Raw genomic sequence first — 18,770 nt, forward strand, 5'->3', positions numbered from 1 at the left:
ATACATACATATTGTACAACGTGTAAAAGATTGTGTAAATACAGAGAACATAAGTACTGCAAAAAAATTTCCCTTTAGTTCCTTAGAGGATTTACAAAGGAATCGAAGGGAAACCAATCCCCTATCTGTTCCTATAGGAGATAGACTGGGAGACATAAAAGCACGGGCTTTCAACCATTGCAGAGGGGGCGAGGGGACAAGGGAAGTAGAGGCAGAAATCTTCCCTTTTCCTTCGGAAACCCGTTTCTACCTGGAACTGCTAAGGCAGAAGAAGAGCAAGCTAGGCCAGTTTTGTCCGCGGATCACATTGAGGGCCGAGAAGCACGTGAAAAAGAAAGTGTTGCATATGAACTGTGGCTTTAACAAGACAATAAATATTGTGATTTGAAAATAATTAGAGATGCAAGATTGATTAATCTATCTCTGCTAGACTAGCTACTCCTGAGTGCACGTCACTGAAAAAATGTAAGTTAAACATGCAGAACCAAGGCATCCTGACTGGCGATTATAAGTGCCAAAGCTCACTCCAAACTGTAGCAGCAAGGACTAAGGAAGTCAAGTATAAATATGCATTTTAATAGCAACATTAGAATGGCAATACTTCAACATTAACAGAATGGAATAATATTTGTAGCTACAAGAATCATAGTACAATGGACCTTTCTATCAACTATAGCCAATGTGTCAAAGAAGGAGGCTGTGTGGTCTGTAGGGCCACTGCCATCTGGAAAATGTCAAACTGACCTCTCACTCTCCTTCCAGAGAGCACATACCGCACAGTGTTGACAGTTCAGTTGGAATACCTAAATAAATATTTATTAAATGCATTACATATTTGTAAATTCAACCCCTGAATCAGTGAAATTTACGTTTTGTTGCATTTTCCTTTTGATTCTTTCATGCAAAATACATACAATAAAAGAAAGGGAAGAAATTCAAAGATATAGGTTTGACTTCTTGTTGTGAATTGTGTTACTATAACTGTAACTTGTACAAGGTGGATAATTTTGGAGTGGTAGAGAAGAGAACAGTCAAGTGTTTTAGTCAGTCTCAGTGTAGAATCTTAATTCATGTGCTATCGTTCTGCTTAGTGTAACAATATCTGAAACTTTACTTCAAAAGTGTTTGAAGAAGAAAAGGGATTTGGAAACTAAAATGAAATCAGATAGAAAGAAACCGAAAGTGGTAATTAGCAAAGCAGTGTAAGCAGGCACGTATCTAGAAATGTATTTCAGAGGGAGTATGAACCAATGTCTCAGAAATAATAATACAGTGGGCACCCCCTTGACTGAGGAAGTGCCATACTGAACCTGTCCGGATGGGTTTGTTTCTAGCTTCCAGTTTTTTTTGTTTTTTTTTAAATTCTCTATTTTTGGTTAAGCAGTGGACGTATTGTTGTGCGGATGTTGTTATTGTTTGTTGAAATGGCAGAATTTCACTTTTAAAAGCGAACGGATGGAAAAAATATTGATTTCTTATACTGTTATACCGTAGAATACAGTACAGCCTTCTTTAAATATGTGTAGTACTGTGTGTATTTTTAAAGATGTAGTCTACAATAAATTAGTTTTAAAAATGTGCCTGTACAGTAATGCATACACAGTAGTTTTCTGTGCTTTTTTCCTGCTCATCTGAAGTGATATTTTCTGTATTCCATTACATAATTCAGTTTAACTGACCAAGGTTGATATGTAGAGTTGGTGTTTTAAGTCCACTTTATGCACAGCAAGGCTAATCGGGCCTGGACCTACAGTTTAAAGTGGGATCCGAACCACTTGTGCCTCCACCGGGTATCGAACCCAGGACCCCTTGATTACAAGGCGGCGACGCTACCACTGCACCATCGGGAGGCCCTAACCGACCAAGGGTCCGGTCCTATGGAGGCTGGGTAAGTGGGCACTCATTGTAATAGGGTTTAAATTAAAATAATTAAATTATAATTACAATATTAATAAAGTTTTTAATTAATATTGTATTGTTATTATTGCATCAATAGGTAAAAAAACACTGAATAAGAATAGAGATATAACAGCATGTATTCATTATCCAGCTTGCGTGTGTTCAAGATAACCAAAAATCTGTATAAAAACAAAGGAAGGATATTAATGTCAAATAGATAAAGAATTCAATATTTATGGAATAACAAAAAAGGATGTTAGATCCAAATAACGAAAAGTACAGTTCCTGATTAATATTTTATGCATATTATCATTAGTAGCAGTATGCACAAATCATCTTTGGTACTGTCCGTCATATGATCCCAATATAATACTTGCCTTCTAGTAAGTTCAAAGGAAATAAATAAGTGTCAATTATACAACAAATACATTTTCATTATTTAATGTATGTACTTGCTAATTCTTTCATGTTAAGGGCGGGGGCTGGATGCAATATAAATATATATATATATATATACACAGGGTGTGTCACCTAAAATTAACACTGGAAATATCTCCATGAAATAAGTGGACACAATACATTCAACTATATAAGGAAGTACGATTTTCAACACAAACTTACGTTTTTTTAAAAAAATGGAAACCACATGTTATTTTTAGTGCAATTGAAAGTAGTGAAAAAATCATTAAGGACTGCGTGTGTTACATTGTAATATGTCAAGTATTTTTCAAGTAATTGTAACGTGAAGTTGACGCTTGAAATAAACATCTCAGAAGTAGGACTATGCAATATATCGATGTATAGCTGATATTTTTAAAATATCGAAGCATCGATATCATAAAAATATCGATATCAATAATCTCGACATATCAGATATTGAATATCAATGTCAATTTTTTTACGATATTGACGCTATTAATAATGCACTAAAACAGGGAATGCTCTTTCCCCACTGCTCTTCATAATTACAATGGATGTAATTAACAAAGAGGTGGGGAGAAGATAGGAGAGGAAGAGATGAAGGCTGTGTTCTTCATTGATGACCTTGTAATATGAGAAAACAGTGAAGAAGAAGTACAGAGACAGAGCTTGATAGTTTGAATGAGGAAATCAGTGCAAAATGAATGATAATGCATGCCCAAATTATGGAGCACCGGTATCAAACTTCTTGCACATAGCCGATATTCACCGCATGGACTGGCCTCCTACATCATCAGATAGGAACTGCATTGCACACGTGTGGAATATGTTGAAAACTGCAATTTGTAGTCGTCCACAGCCTCTATAAACACTGCAGAACTTCATTCACACTGACCAGATGCAATCGATGCACTCATAGCAGGGATGCCTCATGTGTCAGGGAACTGCACAATGCACGGGGAGGTCATACATGTTACTAAGGCACTGTAAGCAAGTGAGTTGAGACACTTGCACAGTAACCTAATTAGTCATTTCCCACTGGACACAAGCACACTTGTTTTGGTTAAGCTAGTGGATGCCTGCTCCTGCTTTGCGTTTCTAACAATGAACATCCTAACACATGTATGATTGTGTGGTACAATAAATATTGTACATCCCTATTTCTTCATGTCCCGGTTTCGATACCTAGTGGAAGCACATGACTCAATGGTTCGGATCCCACTTTAAACCGTAGGTCCAGTCCCGATTAGCCATACTGTGCATAAAGTGGACTTAAAACACCAACTCAAAACCAAACCTATTTCCTCATCATATTCATGACATTCCAAACTTTTTGTGAGCAGTGTATTTTATAGTGTTTCACCTACAATTTCAGTTTTTGAAATAAAAGCCTGAAAAGAGGAGCATGTGGCCTCCTGAAAAACACACAGTAAAAAAAATATATACTAGAGGTGTACTATAATGATTTACACTTTATTTTTTTCCAGGTCCCATGGTCCACCATTCGAGAAGTGAGGACTGACATATTGAAGCTACGAGTCTAGTCTACCGATTGCAGGCAGCAGTGCCCAAAAAGGATTCCCAGTGTTCGCACAGCAGCACGTTCCGTACATCATTGTTAGCGGGCTATTGGACAACATGGAAAGCGACTATAATAGCTAAAGTTGTACAAGTTGGTTTCTATGGAGAGAGGGTATGACCACAGCAGAGATTTACAGACGATTTGTGGCAGTGTGTGGTAAACATGCACCTTCACGGAAAACTGTTTACAATTGGGTGGAAGGCTGGAAAACAGGATGCACGTAAACAGAAAAAGGGACAAGTTCTGGAAGGAAAGTGACTGTGACAGCACCAGCAAACATTACACGTGTTGAGCAAGTCATTCTTGAGAACAGGTGCATCACGTATTCTGAAATGGAGGTGACCACAGGCCTGTCCAGAAACATCCTGCAGCGAATCTCTGCAGGATGTAAATCTCTGCTGTGGTCACACCCTCTCTCCATAGAAACCAACTTGTTCAACGCTAGCCATTATAGTCGCTTTCCATGTTGTCCAATAGTCCGCTGACAATGATGTACGGAACGTGCTGCTGTGTGAACACCGGGAATCCTTTTTGGGCACTGCTGCCTGCAATCGGTAGACTAGACTCGTAGCTTCAATATGTCAGTCCTCACTTCCCAAATGGTGGACCATGGGACCTGAAAAAAAATAAAGTGTAAATCATTATAGTACACCCCTTGTATTTGTGTAATTAATTGCAATTATACAAAAAAGTTATGCAAAGTTCATTCCAAAAAATGATTGCTAATGTGTATAGGAAAGAACTTTCTAGTGTTACATTTCAAGTTTACATAATCTAAGAGAGATACTTACATTTCTTTGGACCTATTTTTGTGAAGAGGTGCATTTTCTGTGCTATGTTTTGCCAAATGCCTCAAGCACATGTTTCTATTTAAGCCAGACTTTTCACACAGGTTGCACTTGTACAGTTGTGGACTTGAGTTCAATAAAGTAACCCACTTTGAATCACACAAATGTTCCTTTATATGAACCCAAAATGTATGGATTTCAGGTAAAGTTTGGGTACATAAACTGCATCTGACTGGAACTGGATATTCCTTTAGATGCTGCAACATGTGGCGCTTAATGTTTCTCTTGCTGGCTAATCTCAAGTCACACAATTCACATTCAAAGTTCTTCTCTCCTGTATGGACTCTGCCGTGAACTTCCAAGTCACGTCGATAGACAAACGTTTTGCTACATGTGTTGCACTTATGGGGTTTGGGTTCATTATGTGATGTCATGTAGTGGTAAGTCAATTGATTTGCTTGCACGAATTTCTGAAAACATATGTTGCATTGGTGAGGTTTCTCTCCAGTGTGAAGGTGCATGTGGGTAATGAGATTCTCCTTCTGGGTGAATGGCTTATTACATATTCCACAAGTAAATGGAGTCTCTCCACTGTGGATTCTCATATGTCGTTTGTAATGATGCAACCTTGAGAATGTCTTGTTGCACAATGTGCACGTACGTGATTTAGTGTTTAAATTGACTTTGATATGATTTTTGTGGCCACTTTTTCTTCTGTTTCTTGATCCATTCTTGTAACCCGTTAATGAGTTGCTGGAGTTCCACAAAAATGGGTCAGTAACGTCCTCTAATGCTGAATCTATCAATTCATCTTTCACTGAAAAAGAGTCTATCAATTCATCTTTCACTGAAATGGAATCTGAGTTGAGATCAGGGTATTGTAACTCACTACGGACAATACTTAGTGGATCCAAACATTCTTCGTCTTTAACTGGGAAGCGACATGATTCGGGATTAGTCATTTGCAACTGACTTCCTGAGGAACTTGAATCCAAGAGCCCTTCTTTAAACAGTGACGATGATTCTATATCTGTACAATGCGAGTGGAGTGTAATAAAAGTTGGTGAATTTGATGGACATTGATCTTCAATTGAACATACAGATGGTACTGTATCAGGTTTTTGTGTCTGATTTATTGAACCCAATTTAAGTTGAAAAAATGTTGTGAATGACTCTTGCACTTTACCTACTGATGTTTTGCCTTTCAAATCACTGTAAATATTTGTCATACCATTCATTCTTGATGTTAGTTCGTCATGTGAAGACCTGCAACAGAAGGCAGAAAAAATACTCAATTATACAAAAAATGAATACATAGGATCATTCAAAGTGACTAACGTAACAAACTAAGGTACCTGATCAGTATATTAGGGCATATGCAAAGTATGAATATGAAAAGTGCAGATGCCTAGACAGCTCATGGCAAGTAGTGAACATAGTGCTTGGTGTGAGGTGTATCATAAGTAAAATATAATGCTTAGTCATTTTGTAAATTGTTAGTTTTTCAATGTGACTAACATAACATTTTTTGCCACACACAGTGAAACAAAAAAACTTAAATGTGAGAAAAACAAAGGTTCCTATTCTATAAATCTAATGTAGTATACTGAACAACTGAATGACAAAATATCAGATTCTAGAATTTCAGCAAATCATTGTGAGAACTTCATTCAATGTAAAATGTCCTCTACTATTGACCATGATTGGAGGACTGATTTCTTTCAAAAGATCAGACTCCTCATAAAGAATCTGGTCTCTTGGCAGAGGCCACTTAAAGCATGAGCCAGCCCTGCTCATAACTGAGACTTTTGTATTATTCTGGACTATATCAAACAAACAACCAAGCCTGAGCGGGATTCGAACCCGGGACCCTTGGCATCTCAGCACAATGTGCTAACCACTCGGCCTCCGGCACACTGGGACTTAAAGTATTCATCAGATTCCTGGCAATAGAACCCTCACTACTTGCATTGTCCACTTCTAACTGTTCTGTGGCAATTGTTATAGTTCTAGTGATTGGTATTTGGTTCCCTGTTTTCTGATACAAGAATACCTTCATGCGTCCCACTGCACTTACTTAGCAGGCTTGTTGAATGGCACTAAGACTTGGGATATTATGAAATAAATCTTCTAATGTCCCAGATTATGAAATAAATCTTCTAATGTCCCAGCTTTGGTAGCAACTGTGAGCTAGATTTTAACATTTTGTTTACTGTATACTTATGACACTAGGGCCTCCCCAGTGGTGTAGTGGTAACATCATTGCTTTGTAATTAAGGTGTCCCAGATTCGATAACCGCTGGAGGCACATAGTGGTTTGGATCCCTTTAAACTGTAGGGCCAGTCCCGATTAGCCTTACTGTGCATAAAGTGGACTTAAAACACCAACTCAATCAATCAAGCAAATGTGACTAACGTAACAATGTTGTAGGGGCTGTCTACTTAGGTTGTGTTAGTTACGATGATCTGGTTACGTTAGTAAACAGCTTTTATTGGTGCTTCGGAGCAATATTTCCAAATATAGTTTAATATTTAGGCTCTTACTTTTGTGTAAGAGTTGTGCTCATTCCTTGTTTATTTTTTTCTAAGAAGCTTTAAAATAGGCATTTTTCGTGACCAAGATAACATCAATACGAAGCACATTCAGGACTCTCAAACTAACAGCCAGCAGCACAAGGCATTCATCTTGTGTCTGGAGGGGAGTGATTTTTGTGTGTATATATATCTTCCTGTTTTGTACCTTATTTCATTCATATTTGGTAGAGAGTCTGAAGAAGACCTTGCTAGATGGTTTAAACGTAATGTTTAGTTTATGTTTTAAAATAAAATAAATTCTGCCTTGGTCAGCATATTGAGTTTTTGGTTATCATGGAAACAAGGCTTACTGGCGTTACACTTTTTTTATGCACAGATAAGCTAATCGAGACTGGTGCCGAACCACTACATGAGTCAACTAAATATTTATTCTCAAGGAAAATATGTTGATATACAAATGTAAATAATCCTACCAAATTTTATTTGTGTATACTTGTAATCAAATCATTAATTTGGGTATCATCCTAATTGCAATACTCATATATCAAATTTGAATTAATGTTATTTTCTTGTAGTTTACGGTTATTACAAGCATAAGACAACAGTTTTTTGTGTTGACAATGTAACATTGACAACATCCATTATATAACGGATTATTTTTGTTTAAAAAATTGCTAACCATTGCTATAACTATATCTTTAGTCAAAATAAAAATAAATGTCTGATGAAGGGAGCGTGTGTTCTCCTGAAACATCACAACGAAAAACTGTTTTCCTATGCTTGTAATAACCGTAAACTACAAGAAAATAATTCTACAATGCAAGCAATGCATACATACAAGAAAAACTATTGAATTAATGTGCCGCTTACACAGGTACGTTATTCTCAAACAATATAGTAAAAATAAGTAACTGAAGTAACTGCTATCAAAATTACCGAATGAAGGGAATCATGATAATAAATAACAATCTATTTTCCAGTAAGTACAACTATCATACTAGGGACTTCTTTGGAAAATCCATATGGTTATTTAAAGTCTTTTTATGCAAAAGTAGCGAGTAGCGAACAAAAGTAGCGTAGCCAACTACTTTTTGGAAGAGTAGCTATAGCTGTAGCGGAGCTACTTTTAAAATGTAGCATTCTGATCATTGATAACTGGTACGTACATACAATGAACAACATCACAATTTTCCATGCCTAAACATACAAGACTTCAACTGCTCAGATCAGTGTTTGCACTAAAAATAATATATTGAGGAGTCTCTGAACATCCAGAGTTTATATTAAAGTATAGTTTAAACCTTGTGCCAATATGAATTTGAGTGTTTATAGTGTTTACAGTGACCTACTTATGGTATGTACAACTTGTCTCAGTACCAACAGCCCATTTTGTTGCATGTATGCTAGCAACGCAACATAAAATTTTATCACATCAGTGACGTTTCTTCCTGTCATGAATTAGCATGTGCCAGTGTTGCAAGTGAAGTGTTGGAGTGGTGCACTGACCAACCACACCATGAAGTCCCTTGAGACCATTGTCCACCTAATTTATGGGCTACACATAGACTCAATAGGATTATATAACAAACACCATTTTCAGTGGGTTTTTTATAACACCATTAAGCCTTGTTTCCAAATATGAAAAACTAAATATGCTGACCAAGGCAGTAATTTATTTTATTAAAAACATAAACTAAACGTTAACGTTTCAACCTTCTAGCAAGGTCTTCTTCAGACTCTGTATCAAGTACAAATGTACATTATGTTTTTAATAAAATAAATTACTGCCTTGGTCAGCATATTTAGTTTTTTTTGTGAAGAAGCTATGGAAATGTGAGGGAAGTTCAGCTCTAATTTACTGTGGGGGAAGTTTAACTATAATTTTATCAGTTCTAGGGATTGGTTGTAAAGTTTGCTAGTGGTCAGTTCTAAATGCTCCAGAGGTGTGAAATTTCAATGAGATATAAAATTACTCCACATATTTCATTGTCAGGATTTTCAGGTAAAAAATATTCAACAAGAATCCAAATCATTATGACGAAAATACATTCTTTAACCAATGAGGAGAGGCTATAGCTATAAAATGTAATAAATAGTTGCTAGAGTTATTTAAAAAGTAGAGGCAATTGGACGTGAATCTAACCCAGAATCTTCAGTGTGTGAAACTGATACATTACCACCAGGACACTTGGCATATGAACAATATCTTAGCATCATGATGCATCCTTGAAAAGCTTTGAAATTTTGAAGCTCTTTTTTTAGGAAATGGCTGGCATATCAATAACTATATGATACCCTACCACTACACCAACACCAAGTCTCATCCCAAACTCAATTTTCCAAGCCATAAACTCTTTGTAAGTTATTTTTCCAGCTGGATTATTATACACAATGCATCCCATAATTTTCCGGACTGATGTCATAGTGTATTTACATATTGCATGATTTGTAAAAACACCCCTACTCCAGTTACCCTAATGTTTCCTCTCCCTCTTAAAAGTTACAGTAACACAAGCGACACAACCCTAGATCACCATGTTGGAAATGATCAGAAAAACCAAAGGGTTCAACATTGCCGAGACCTGATTAGGGCTGAGCACAGGGATTTCAATTTCCTGAAAACTATTGTGACTGGTGACAAAACATGATGTTTCCAATATGAGTCGTTAACAAAGCACAAGAGTTCGGTGTGGAACAGCCAAGGATGCCCAGAACCCAAGGAAGTTCGCCTGCAGAAGTCCCGTCCATAGTTATCAAGCCGATGCTCACCACATTCTTCAATCCCATGGGTAACATCCATAGAAAATTTGTTCCCAATGGATGGCCAGTCACAGGGGAGCTCTACCTTGAGGTTTTGAAGCATTTGTGGGCACGAATTCGACGAGTATGCCAACAAAAGAGTACATGGTCCCTTTTGATTGACAATGCACCAAGTCACCGGTCTGTGGTTGTCCATCAGTTTTTGGCATCCAAGAGGATTGTTCTGATTGATCATCCCCTCCTATTCTCCTGATCTGTCTCCTCCTGACTACTCCAGAAACTGAAATTGCAGCTGAAAGGGACCCAGTTAAGATGCTGTTGCAGACATTCAAAGAGCTTTGACCAAGTATCTCAACACTATTCCTGTCAAAGACTTCCAGGAGTGTTTCGAAAAGCTGTATGAGTATTGCATTCAGTGTATTGAAGCACAAGGAATGTATTTTGAATAATATACACCCAACAGTGTCATTGTGTGTGCAGTTCCGGTTTTCTCACACTAGTCTGGAATATTATGGGATACATTGTATTTTTTATACAGTTTCACCTACACTTTCAATTTTTGAAATAAAAGCCTGAAAAGAGGAGCTTATGGCTCCTGAAAAACATGCAGTAAAAAAATGTATATATTGTTTTTTTTAAAACTACAGCAATTATACAATGCATGCAAAATTCACACCAAAGAAATTATGTTAAGGGGAATAAACAGCACAGTTGATAATATAAGACGTAAGCGAGTTATTAAAGATATATCCACGAAACTTACTTGTAAATATTCTATTAATTTTGGTGGCCTCTGCCACCATATACTGGGGAACTCGATGCTTTACTACGAAGTGGATGGTGGCAGAGGCTACCGAAATTAATAGAACATTTACAAGCAAGTTTTGCGGATATATCTTTAGTAACTTTCTTATGTCTTATAAAGAAATTATGGCTAATATGTACAGAAAAGAACTTTCTAGTCCTGCATTCTAAAAGAAAAATAAAGGGCCAGATACTTACATTTCTCCGGACTTATTTTTGTGAAGAGGTGCATTTTCTGTGCTATGTTTTGCCAAATGCCTCAAGCACATGTTTCTATTTAAGCCAGACTTTTCACACAGGTTGCATTTGTATAGATGTGGATTTGAGTTCAATAAAGTGACCCACTTTGCATCACACAAATGTTCCTTTATGTGAACCCAAAATGTACGGATTTCGGAGAAATTAAGGGTACATAAACTGCATCTGACTGGAACTGGGCATTCCTTTAGATGATGCAACATGTGGCGCTTAATGTTTCTCTTGCTAGCTAATCTCAGGTCGCACAATTCACATTCAAAGTTCTTCTCTCCAGTATGGACCCTGCCGTGAACTTCCAAGTCACGTCGATAGACAAACGTTTTGCTACATGTGTTGCACTTATGAGGTTTGGGTTCATTATGTGATGTCATGTAGTGGTAAGTCAGTTGATTTGCTTGCACGAATTTCTGAAAACATTTGTTGCATTGGTGAGGTTTCTCTCCAGTGTGAAGGTGCATGTGGGTAATGAGATTCTCCTTCTGGGTGAACTGCTTATTACATACACCACAAGTGAATGGAGTCTCTCCGCTGTGGATTCTCATATGTCGTTTGTAATGATGCAACCTTGAGAATGTCTTGTTGCACACTGTGCACAGATGTGGCTTAATGTTCAAATGAACCTGGATGTGTCTTTCTATGTCACATTTCCGTTTGCAAGTTGATCCACATATGTAGCACATGAAGGAGCAATCTGTCAGATAGCCTGTTAGATTTGTGTCAACATTTTGCAAGGGTGAATTGAAAACCTCTTCTTTAATGGTAAATGTGTCAGATTCATTTTCGGCAGATTGCGTGTACCCAGAATTGCAAGTTGCTGGAATCAAAATTTCTTCTTTATTTGTGCAAGAGTTCAATTCACGATCACTGCACAGTAATTGACTTTCCATAAAACCTTCATCAGACTCGAATGTATTGTCATCTTTAATGGAGGCTGATAATTCCATGTTGATCTGTTGCCACTGACACATCACAGAAACATCTTCAGTTGAACTAATTTGTAACTTATTTCCTGAAACAAACAAGGAGCATATAAATGAAAACTGCACATTATAAAACTTTTCTCTCATTACCATTATTGGTTTCTGCTTGGTATAAATGTATGTAGCCAATAAAAACCAGTGCTTGCATATCTCGAAAAATGGTTTACAATTTCAAATTGAGTCAATACCTCACACAATGGTTTAGTGCTCCAATCCCTTTGTTCTAATCCACTTGAATGTCTTCATGCCATTTTTGAGCAACAAGTTGAAGGGAAAATCTATTCATGTAGTTTCCATATTTGGAAAAACCTTCATCCTGCTTTGTGCCTGCAACATTCAGAAAAGCTATAATTAGCATGCTAATGTACTTGAGACCATTTCTCAATAAAAACACAACTGGACTAGACACTTAATAAAAAATTTTCAGACATCAATTGGTTGATTGATTGATTGATTTAGTTTATTTTACTTTGCATTTTGTGCCTCTTGGCTAATTTGCGAAGATGGGGATGAGTGATGAAATGATGAAATTGATGAATGGACATTTACAAACATGCATGCCTAGGCCAGGATTCGAATCCGGGACCCCTGGCGTCGTAGCGTGATGTGCTAACCAATTCGCCACAGGGGCCGGCACTAACAAAATTATAAAAATCAAAAGATACTTCAACATTAAGTTTAGCAAATAACATCAAAAGGGCAAATAACATCAAAAGGAAAGTATAGAAAAATACACCTATAAATATAGCTTATCACAGTTAGATTTAAGCAGACAACAATGGTTTATTCAAAGAATGTGGAGGGGGTGTAGTACAAAGGCAGATTTGTTGCCAAAATGATCATAAATTGGGCCTCTATGAAAAAAATTACAGGGGGGGGATAAATCACTGTCAGCAGGTATGTGTAGGGTGGAAAATGAAGGAAAATCTGTTTACGATAGAATATACTCACTATTTCCTGACAAATCAGAAAATTTTCAGGATAGAAAATGTTAAGAATTTCGTAACACCAAAAAAATTCAAATTATGTACACACCTGTGACACATATTGCAACTGTTCAAACCTATGCACTGCCAATTTATGTGAACATGAGTGTACATAAAGTAAGTCTTTAAGCTTTTCTGGTGACGAATATATAAAGATTCTCGTGGGCTGTCGACCAGGTGAGTTGCGGAAAATAATCTTTTCTGCAACTCACCTGGTCGATAACCCGAGAGAATCTTTTCAGGAGTGTACATACTTCTTCCTGAAGTGATTTTAATGCAGTAAACTTGGAGATTTAAGCATTTTTAACTGACCATTCAAACATTTCTGGATCTCAAAAATCAAGATATAATTTCTTGAAATTTTGAGTCAGCATGTGAAATTTTGATCCTGGTACTGACAGTTGGGGTTTTATGATCCTGCACCAGAAGAGAGAAGTTATTTCTTAGAGGGACTTGATCCTAACTGCCTAAACTACACACATCTAACTTTCTTGTTGATAGTTTTTCTTGTATGTACGCATTGCTTGCATTGTAGAATTATATCTCTTGTAGTTTATGGTTGTTACAAGTATAAAAAACACAGTTTTTTGTTGTGACATTTCAGGAGAACACACGCTCCTTTCATCACATTTATTTTTAAATACAAATAAATAAAAATAAATGTCTGATGAAAGGAGTGTGTGTTCTCCTGAAATGTCACAACAAAAAAAACTGTGTTTTTTATGCTTGTAATAACCGTAAACTACAAGAGAAATATTTCTTATTGTTAATTTTTACAGACAGAAGTTTTCAACTCAACTGCCTTACCTACTCAAATTCAATTTCCTCATTGATATATTTTGTAGATAGAGGGTTTGAACCTAACTGCCTAATTTACTTATGTGCAACTTTCTCATCAATATTGCTATAGAGGATTGCTTATAACCAAATCTACTCACATGCAACTTACTTGTTGGTAATGTTTCAAGAGAGAGAGGGGATTTTACCCTTACTGTCTAGCCTACTCACATGCAAGTTCCTCATTGAGTTGGTGCTTAAAGTCCACTGTATGCACAGTAAGGCTAATCGGGACTGGACCTACAGTTTAAAGTGGGATCCGAACCACTTGTGCCTTTGCCAGGTATCAAACCCAGGACCCCTTGATTACAAGGTGACGACGCTACCACTGCTCCATTGGGGAGGCCCTGAGTTCCTCATTGAAATTAACTGTCTAACAATAAATGTGAAAAACAAAGTTATACTTGTTAGTCTGCCAATGTAAAACTTTTTAATATCTGCTTCGTAATTGTTCGAATGTTGAATGATTTCAGAATATAGGAAACAACTGTGGAGGCAAGTTTGAAGCTGAAAGAAACCTAATTAGAACATCTAAAAGCTGTACTAAGTAAAATTTATCGAAGAAATTATAATTTGAAAAGTAGCTTGCATGAGCATCCACGCTTTGCAATGTGTAACCGTTCTTGGTTTATGGTGGTCATCTCAAACCAAGAAAAACCAACACTTTTACATGAGGCTCAAAGGGGGTTTCATGCTTGAGACCAAATATTACATGCTCAGGTGTTGGACGCATTTAGGGGTGTTACTCCAATGCTAAGAACCCGGTAAAATTTTAGTATGCCCGAAACGTATTTCTTCAATTTTACAGGAGAAAGTACTTACCGAACTGACTTTCCGTACACTTTTGAAATCACTTAATTTATTTAGCCTAAATCATGTATTTTTGAAGATTAATGTCTATCCAATGCACAAAAGCTGTTGCCTCTATGTTCTTCCACTACGTGAATCAAATGTTGTGTGTGTTCGATGATGTAATCCGAGGTCAGTGTTTCCAACCACACCGTTCTTTTCCAAGAACATGACAATTTTGAAAATGACAATTTTAAGTATGTTTGCCTAACGTAACCTAACCTTGTCGTGCATGGATCGTGGGGCTATTTATGAATGGTTCATGGGGCTATCCATGCATGGTTTGTGGGGTTATTTATGAATGGTTTGTGGGGTTTTCGAACCTGGGAAAAAAATACAAAATCAGTAACATGAAAGTAGGTATTTTTCGATGAAGAAGGTTGCAGCACTGCATAACCACTGATCATCGATAACGCTAGTCAAGATTTCTCCGCCATATTGCGTGTAACGCAAGCGAAAACGAACAAACAAGAATTACTCGATATGTCGAAAATTGAGATTATTTGCGTGAAAAAACTAAATGGCACCTTCAAGAATTCTTAGGAAGGCAGAATACATAAGTACCAATGTGAAAAAGACGAATTTCATACGTTTCGGGGATACTAAACTTTTAATCAAGACGACAGTAAATGAACAAATTCTCACATAGGTTTATTATTATTTTCCTGTAGTTTACGGTTATTACAAGCATAAGAAAACAGTTTTTCTTTGTGACATTTCAGGAGAACACACGCTCCTTTCATCAGACATTTATTTTCATTTTGACTAAAGATACAGTTATAACAATGGTTAGTAATTTTTAAACAAAAAGAATCTGTTACATTGTTGTAATATAGCAACTTAACTGTGAAAAAAGCAGTCTGTTTTATTTTTATTCCAGACAAAAAAAAATCCCAAATATCATCAGGTAATTCAAAGTCGTCATTGTTTTCACAAAGTCTCTTGATGTTTTCTGTTACATTAAATTTTAAAGATGGTGGCTTACTCCATTTGTGAAAAAGAAAACTCCATCCTGGATCTATGTTACCATTTTCATTATTTAATTTATTCCAGTGTTCTTCTGCAATGAACGAAGCTTCCACAGATGCATTACACAGGTGGCTTATTGAGATGAAGGTTAACCCAGTAGAATCATGGGAAATGGTTCGATGGTTTACTGTATGTGCAAATTACAATTACTTTATATTTGATGGCAAAATCTATCAGCAAAGTAATGGTCTATCAATGGGAAACCCAGTATCCGGAATCATCTCCAGCATTTTCCTTCATTACATAGAATCTCCAATTGTTAATGCGATAGGTGCGGATATCAAACTCTACATCAGATATGTAGATGATGTGCTAATTATTGCTAAAAATGAGAACACCATCATGGACGTATTTAAATTGTTAAATGAATCACATCGTCACATAAAATTCACTTGCGAACCCATGAATAACAATGTAATTTCTTTCCTTGATCTGCAAATTAAGACAACTGACTCAACAATTCAAACATCAGTCCATAGGAAAAAATTAGCGGGGGAAAAATACATCCATGCCAAATCAGAACATTCGCGTATAACAATGGATAACATATTTTTAATTTTTTTCCTGAGAGCACAAAGACTATGTTCTAATAATGAGGATATCAAAAATGAAGAAGAAAGGCTCTTTAATATATCAAAAGAAAATGGCTTTCACACTAAAGAATAAACCAAATCAAAAACAAGTCGCAAGAAAACTAAAGGAAAAGAGAAATACAGACAAAGATGAAAAATCTGTTGAAAAGAAATTTGTGTGCATTCCATTCCACAAGGGATTCTCACATAAAATTGCAAAAAATTTTAGAAGTTTTAATTTCAAAATTGTTTTTAAATCACCAAGAAGTTTGGAATGTACATTTAATGAATTCAAAATGAGAAATTCTCTACCAGATGTGGAAATCACAGGAATATATAATATAAGTTGTTCATGTTCAAAAGATTATGTGGGACAAACAGCAAGGAAAATAGCAATAAGATGGCACGAACACGATTTGGACATTATAAATCTAAACCCAAGAACAGGTTTGTCAACTCATATCATCGAAGAGAAGCATTTGATTAAAAAGAGAAGGGTTTTAAAAAGATTAACGGGAAACACAGAGTTGAATGTCTGGGAAGCTTCGTTCATTGCAGAAGAACACTGGAATAAATTAAATAATGAAAATGGTAACACAGATCCAGTATGGAGTTTTCTTTTTCACAAATGGAGTAAGCCACCATCTTTAAAATTTAATGTAACAGAAAACTTCAAGAGACTTTGTGAAAACAATGATGAATTTGAATTACCTGATGATATTTGGGATTCATAATTTAAAAAAAAAAATCTGAAATAAAAAATAAAACAGACTGCTTTTTTTTCACAGTTAAGTTGCTATATTACAACAATGTAACATTGACAACATCCATTATATAACAGATTCTTTTTGTTTAAAAAATTACTAACCATTGTTATAACTGTATCTTTAGTCAAAATGAAAATAAAAGTCTGATGAAAGGAGCGTGTGTTCTCCTGAAATGTCACAAAGAAAAACTGTTTTCTTATGCTTGTAATAACCGTAAACTACAGGAAAATAATTCTATAATGCAAGCAATGCGTACATACAAGAAAAACTATTCTCACATAGGTGTACACTGAAGAAAAATCATTCTCCAAGAACAAAAAAAAAACGCCGCAAGTAATCACTAAGGCTCTTAAGTGTTAACAAAAATCGAACCATATAAAAATTGCAGCAACAGTTCACTACGGGGGTGACGGATCTCTTCAAATTTACAGGAGAAAGTGCTTACGGAAATCATTTTCTGTAGCGTTGTGGAAGTTTGTGAGTGTAGTTTTGATCCATTTTAATGTGAATACATGTTGTTTTCTGCGAAATTCTTGGCTAGACTCTACTTTACGTCCTTATTGCCTTTCGGTGGTAACCGATGGGAGTTAACAACACTGCAGGCTCATCTTTGTGTCCGCATTGTGAATGCGTGTGCTTTGCTCGTTTGCATTCTGCGTGGTGATTGCTTCTTTGCGTTCGCAGTGCGTTGTGCGAGTGTATGGTGCGTGAAGAAGAACAGGTTCCAAAAACTTGTAAATAGTGTAAAATACGTTTATCCCCTGTAATAATTTAGTGCATCGTTCAAAACCGTGCTTGCAGACAGCCGGCATCTCTTCGGGTAAAGTACCTTTTTCTTTTTACACTTTCTGCTCACGATAGCCCCACTAACCATTCACGGGTAGCCCAAGGAACCATTGATGACACCCCACAAACCATTTATGTTAGCCCCTAAAACCATGCATGGGTAGTCCCACAAACCGTTCATGGTAGCTTCAAAAAACATTCAAGTTAGCTCCAAAAACCATGCATGGGTAGCCCCACGAACCATTCATGGGGACAAGGTATGCCTACGAGGATAGGTTAGGTGCCATTAGCACTCATTTCACCCCTAAATATGTGCTTCATCATCGAAAAATTTCCTCAGTACGTTCAATTACGCATATCCGGACAACATCGGTTTTTATCGATTTCCTCCTCCAGGTAATTTTTCCTCGCTTTGGGATTTACGTTGTTGAATTCCTTATACAATAACCTTTCCAACGATATATGACACGTATTCCTTAGGAAAAGGATGTAAAATCTCTGTCCGACAATGCTGCCACCATTTGCTTTCTGCACGAGCACAATGTTCCGTGTGTTAGATGGCGTAAACCCCATAGTCAGTGTTTTAAACTCGCCGTGTTTTCACTAGAACATGACGTGTCTAGTATTTTTTTTATTTTTTTTTAAACTATGCTTGCCTAACCTAACCTAACCTTATGGAAAATGGTTTTTGGGGCTAACGTCAATGTTTTGCGAGGTATTAGCATAATTTCAAATCCGGGCACGAAAGTAGGTATTTTCCGGTGAACAAGGTTGCAACACTTCATAAATCGACAAAACACTCTCACAAAGCGCGATGAACCAGTACACTGTCGCCATAATGTGTGTTACAGAATCGAAATATCAAGTAACAGTAAGTACTCGAAAATGTAAGAAATATACATTATCTTAGTTAGAAAT

General features: G+C 36.6%; 1 protein-coding gene across 1 annotated transcript in view; it reads right to left on the bottom strand.

Annotated features, from left to right (window-relative positions):
* LOC145999048 (uncharacterized) overlaps positions 1–18,770 on the bottom strand; it is a 36,212-nt gene that overhangs the window by 16,973 nt on the left and 469 nt on the right. Inside the window, exons 2-3 of the mRNA XM_083135985.1 lie at positions 10,987–12,353; positions 4,693–5,955 (exon numbers count right to left, since the gene is read on the bottom strand). Coding sequence (XP_082992111.1) covers positions 4,693–5,955; positions 10,987–12,119 — 2,396 coding nt within the window. The 5' untranslated portion in view covers positions 12,120–12,353. The remainder of the gene's footprint in view (positions 1–4,692; positions 5,956–10,986; positions 12,354–18,770) is intronic.

Source organism: Lepisma saccharinum, chromosome 14 (genome assembly GCF_977018435.1).
Source record: "Lepisma saccharinum chromosome 14, izLepSacc3.1, whole genome shotgun sequence".
In the NCBI taxonomy this organism is placed as follows: Eukaryota; Metazoa; Arthropoda; class Insecta; order Zygentoma; family Lepismatidae; genus Lepisma; species Lepisma saccharinum.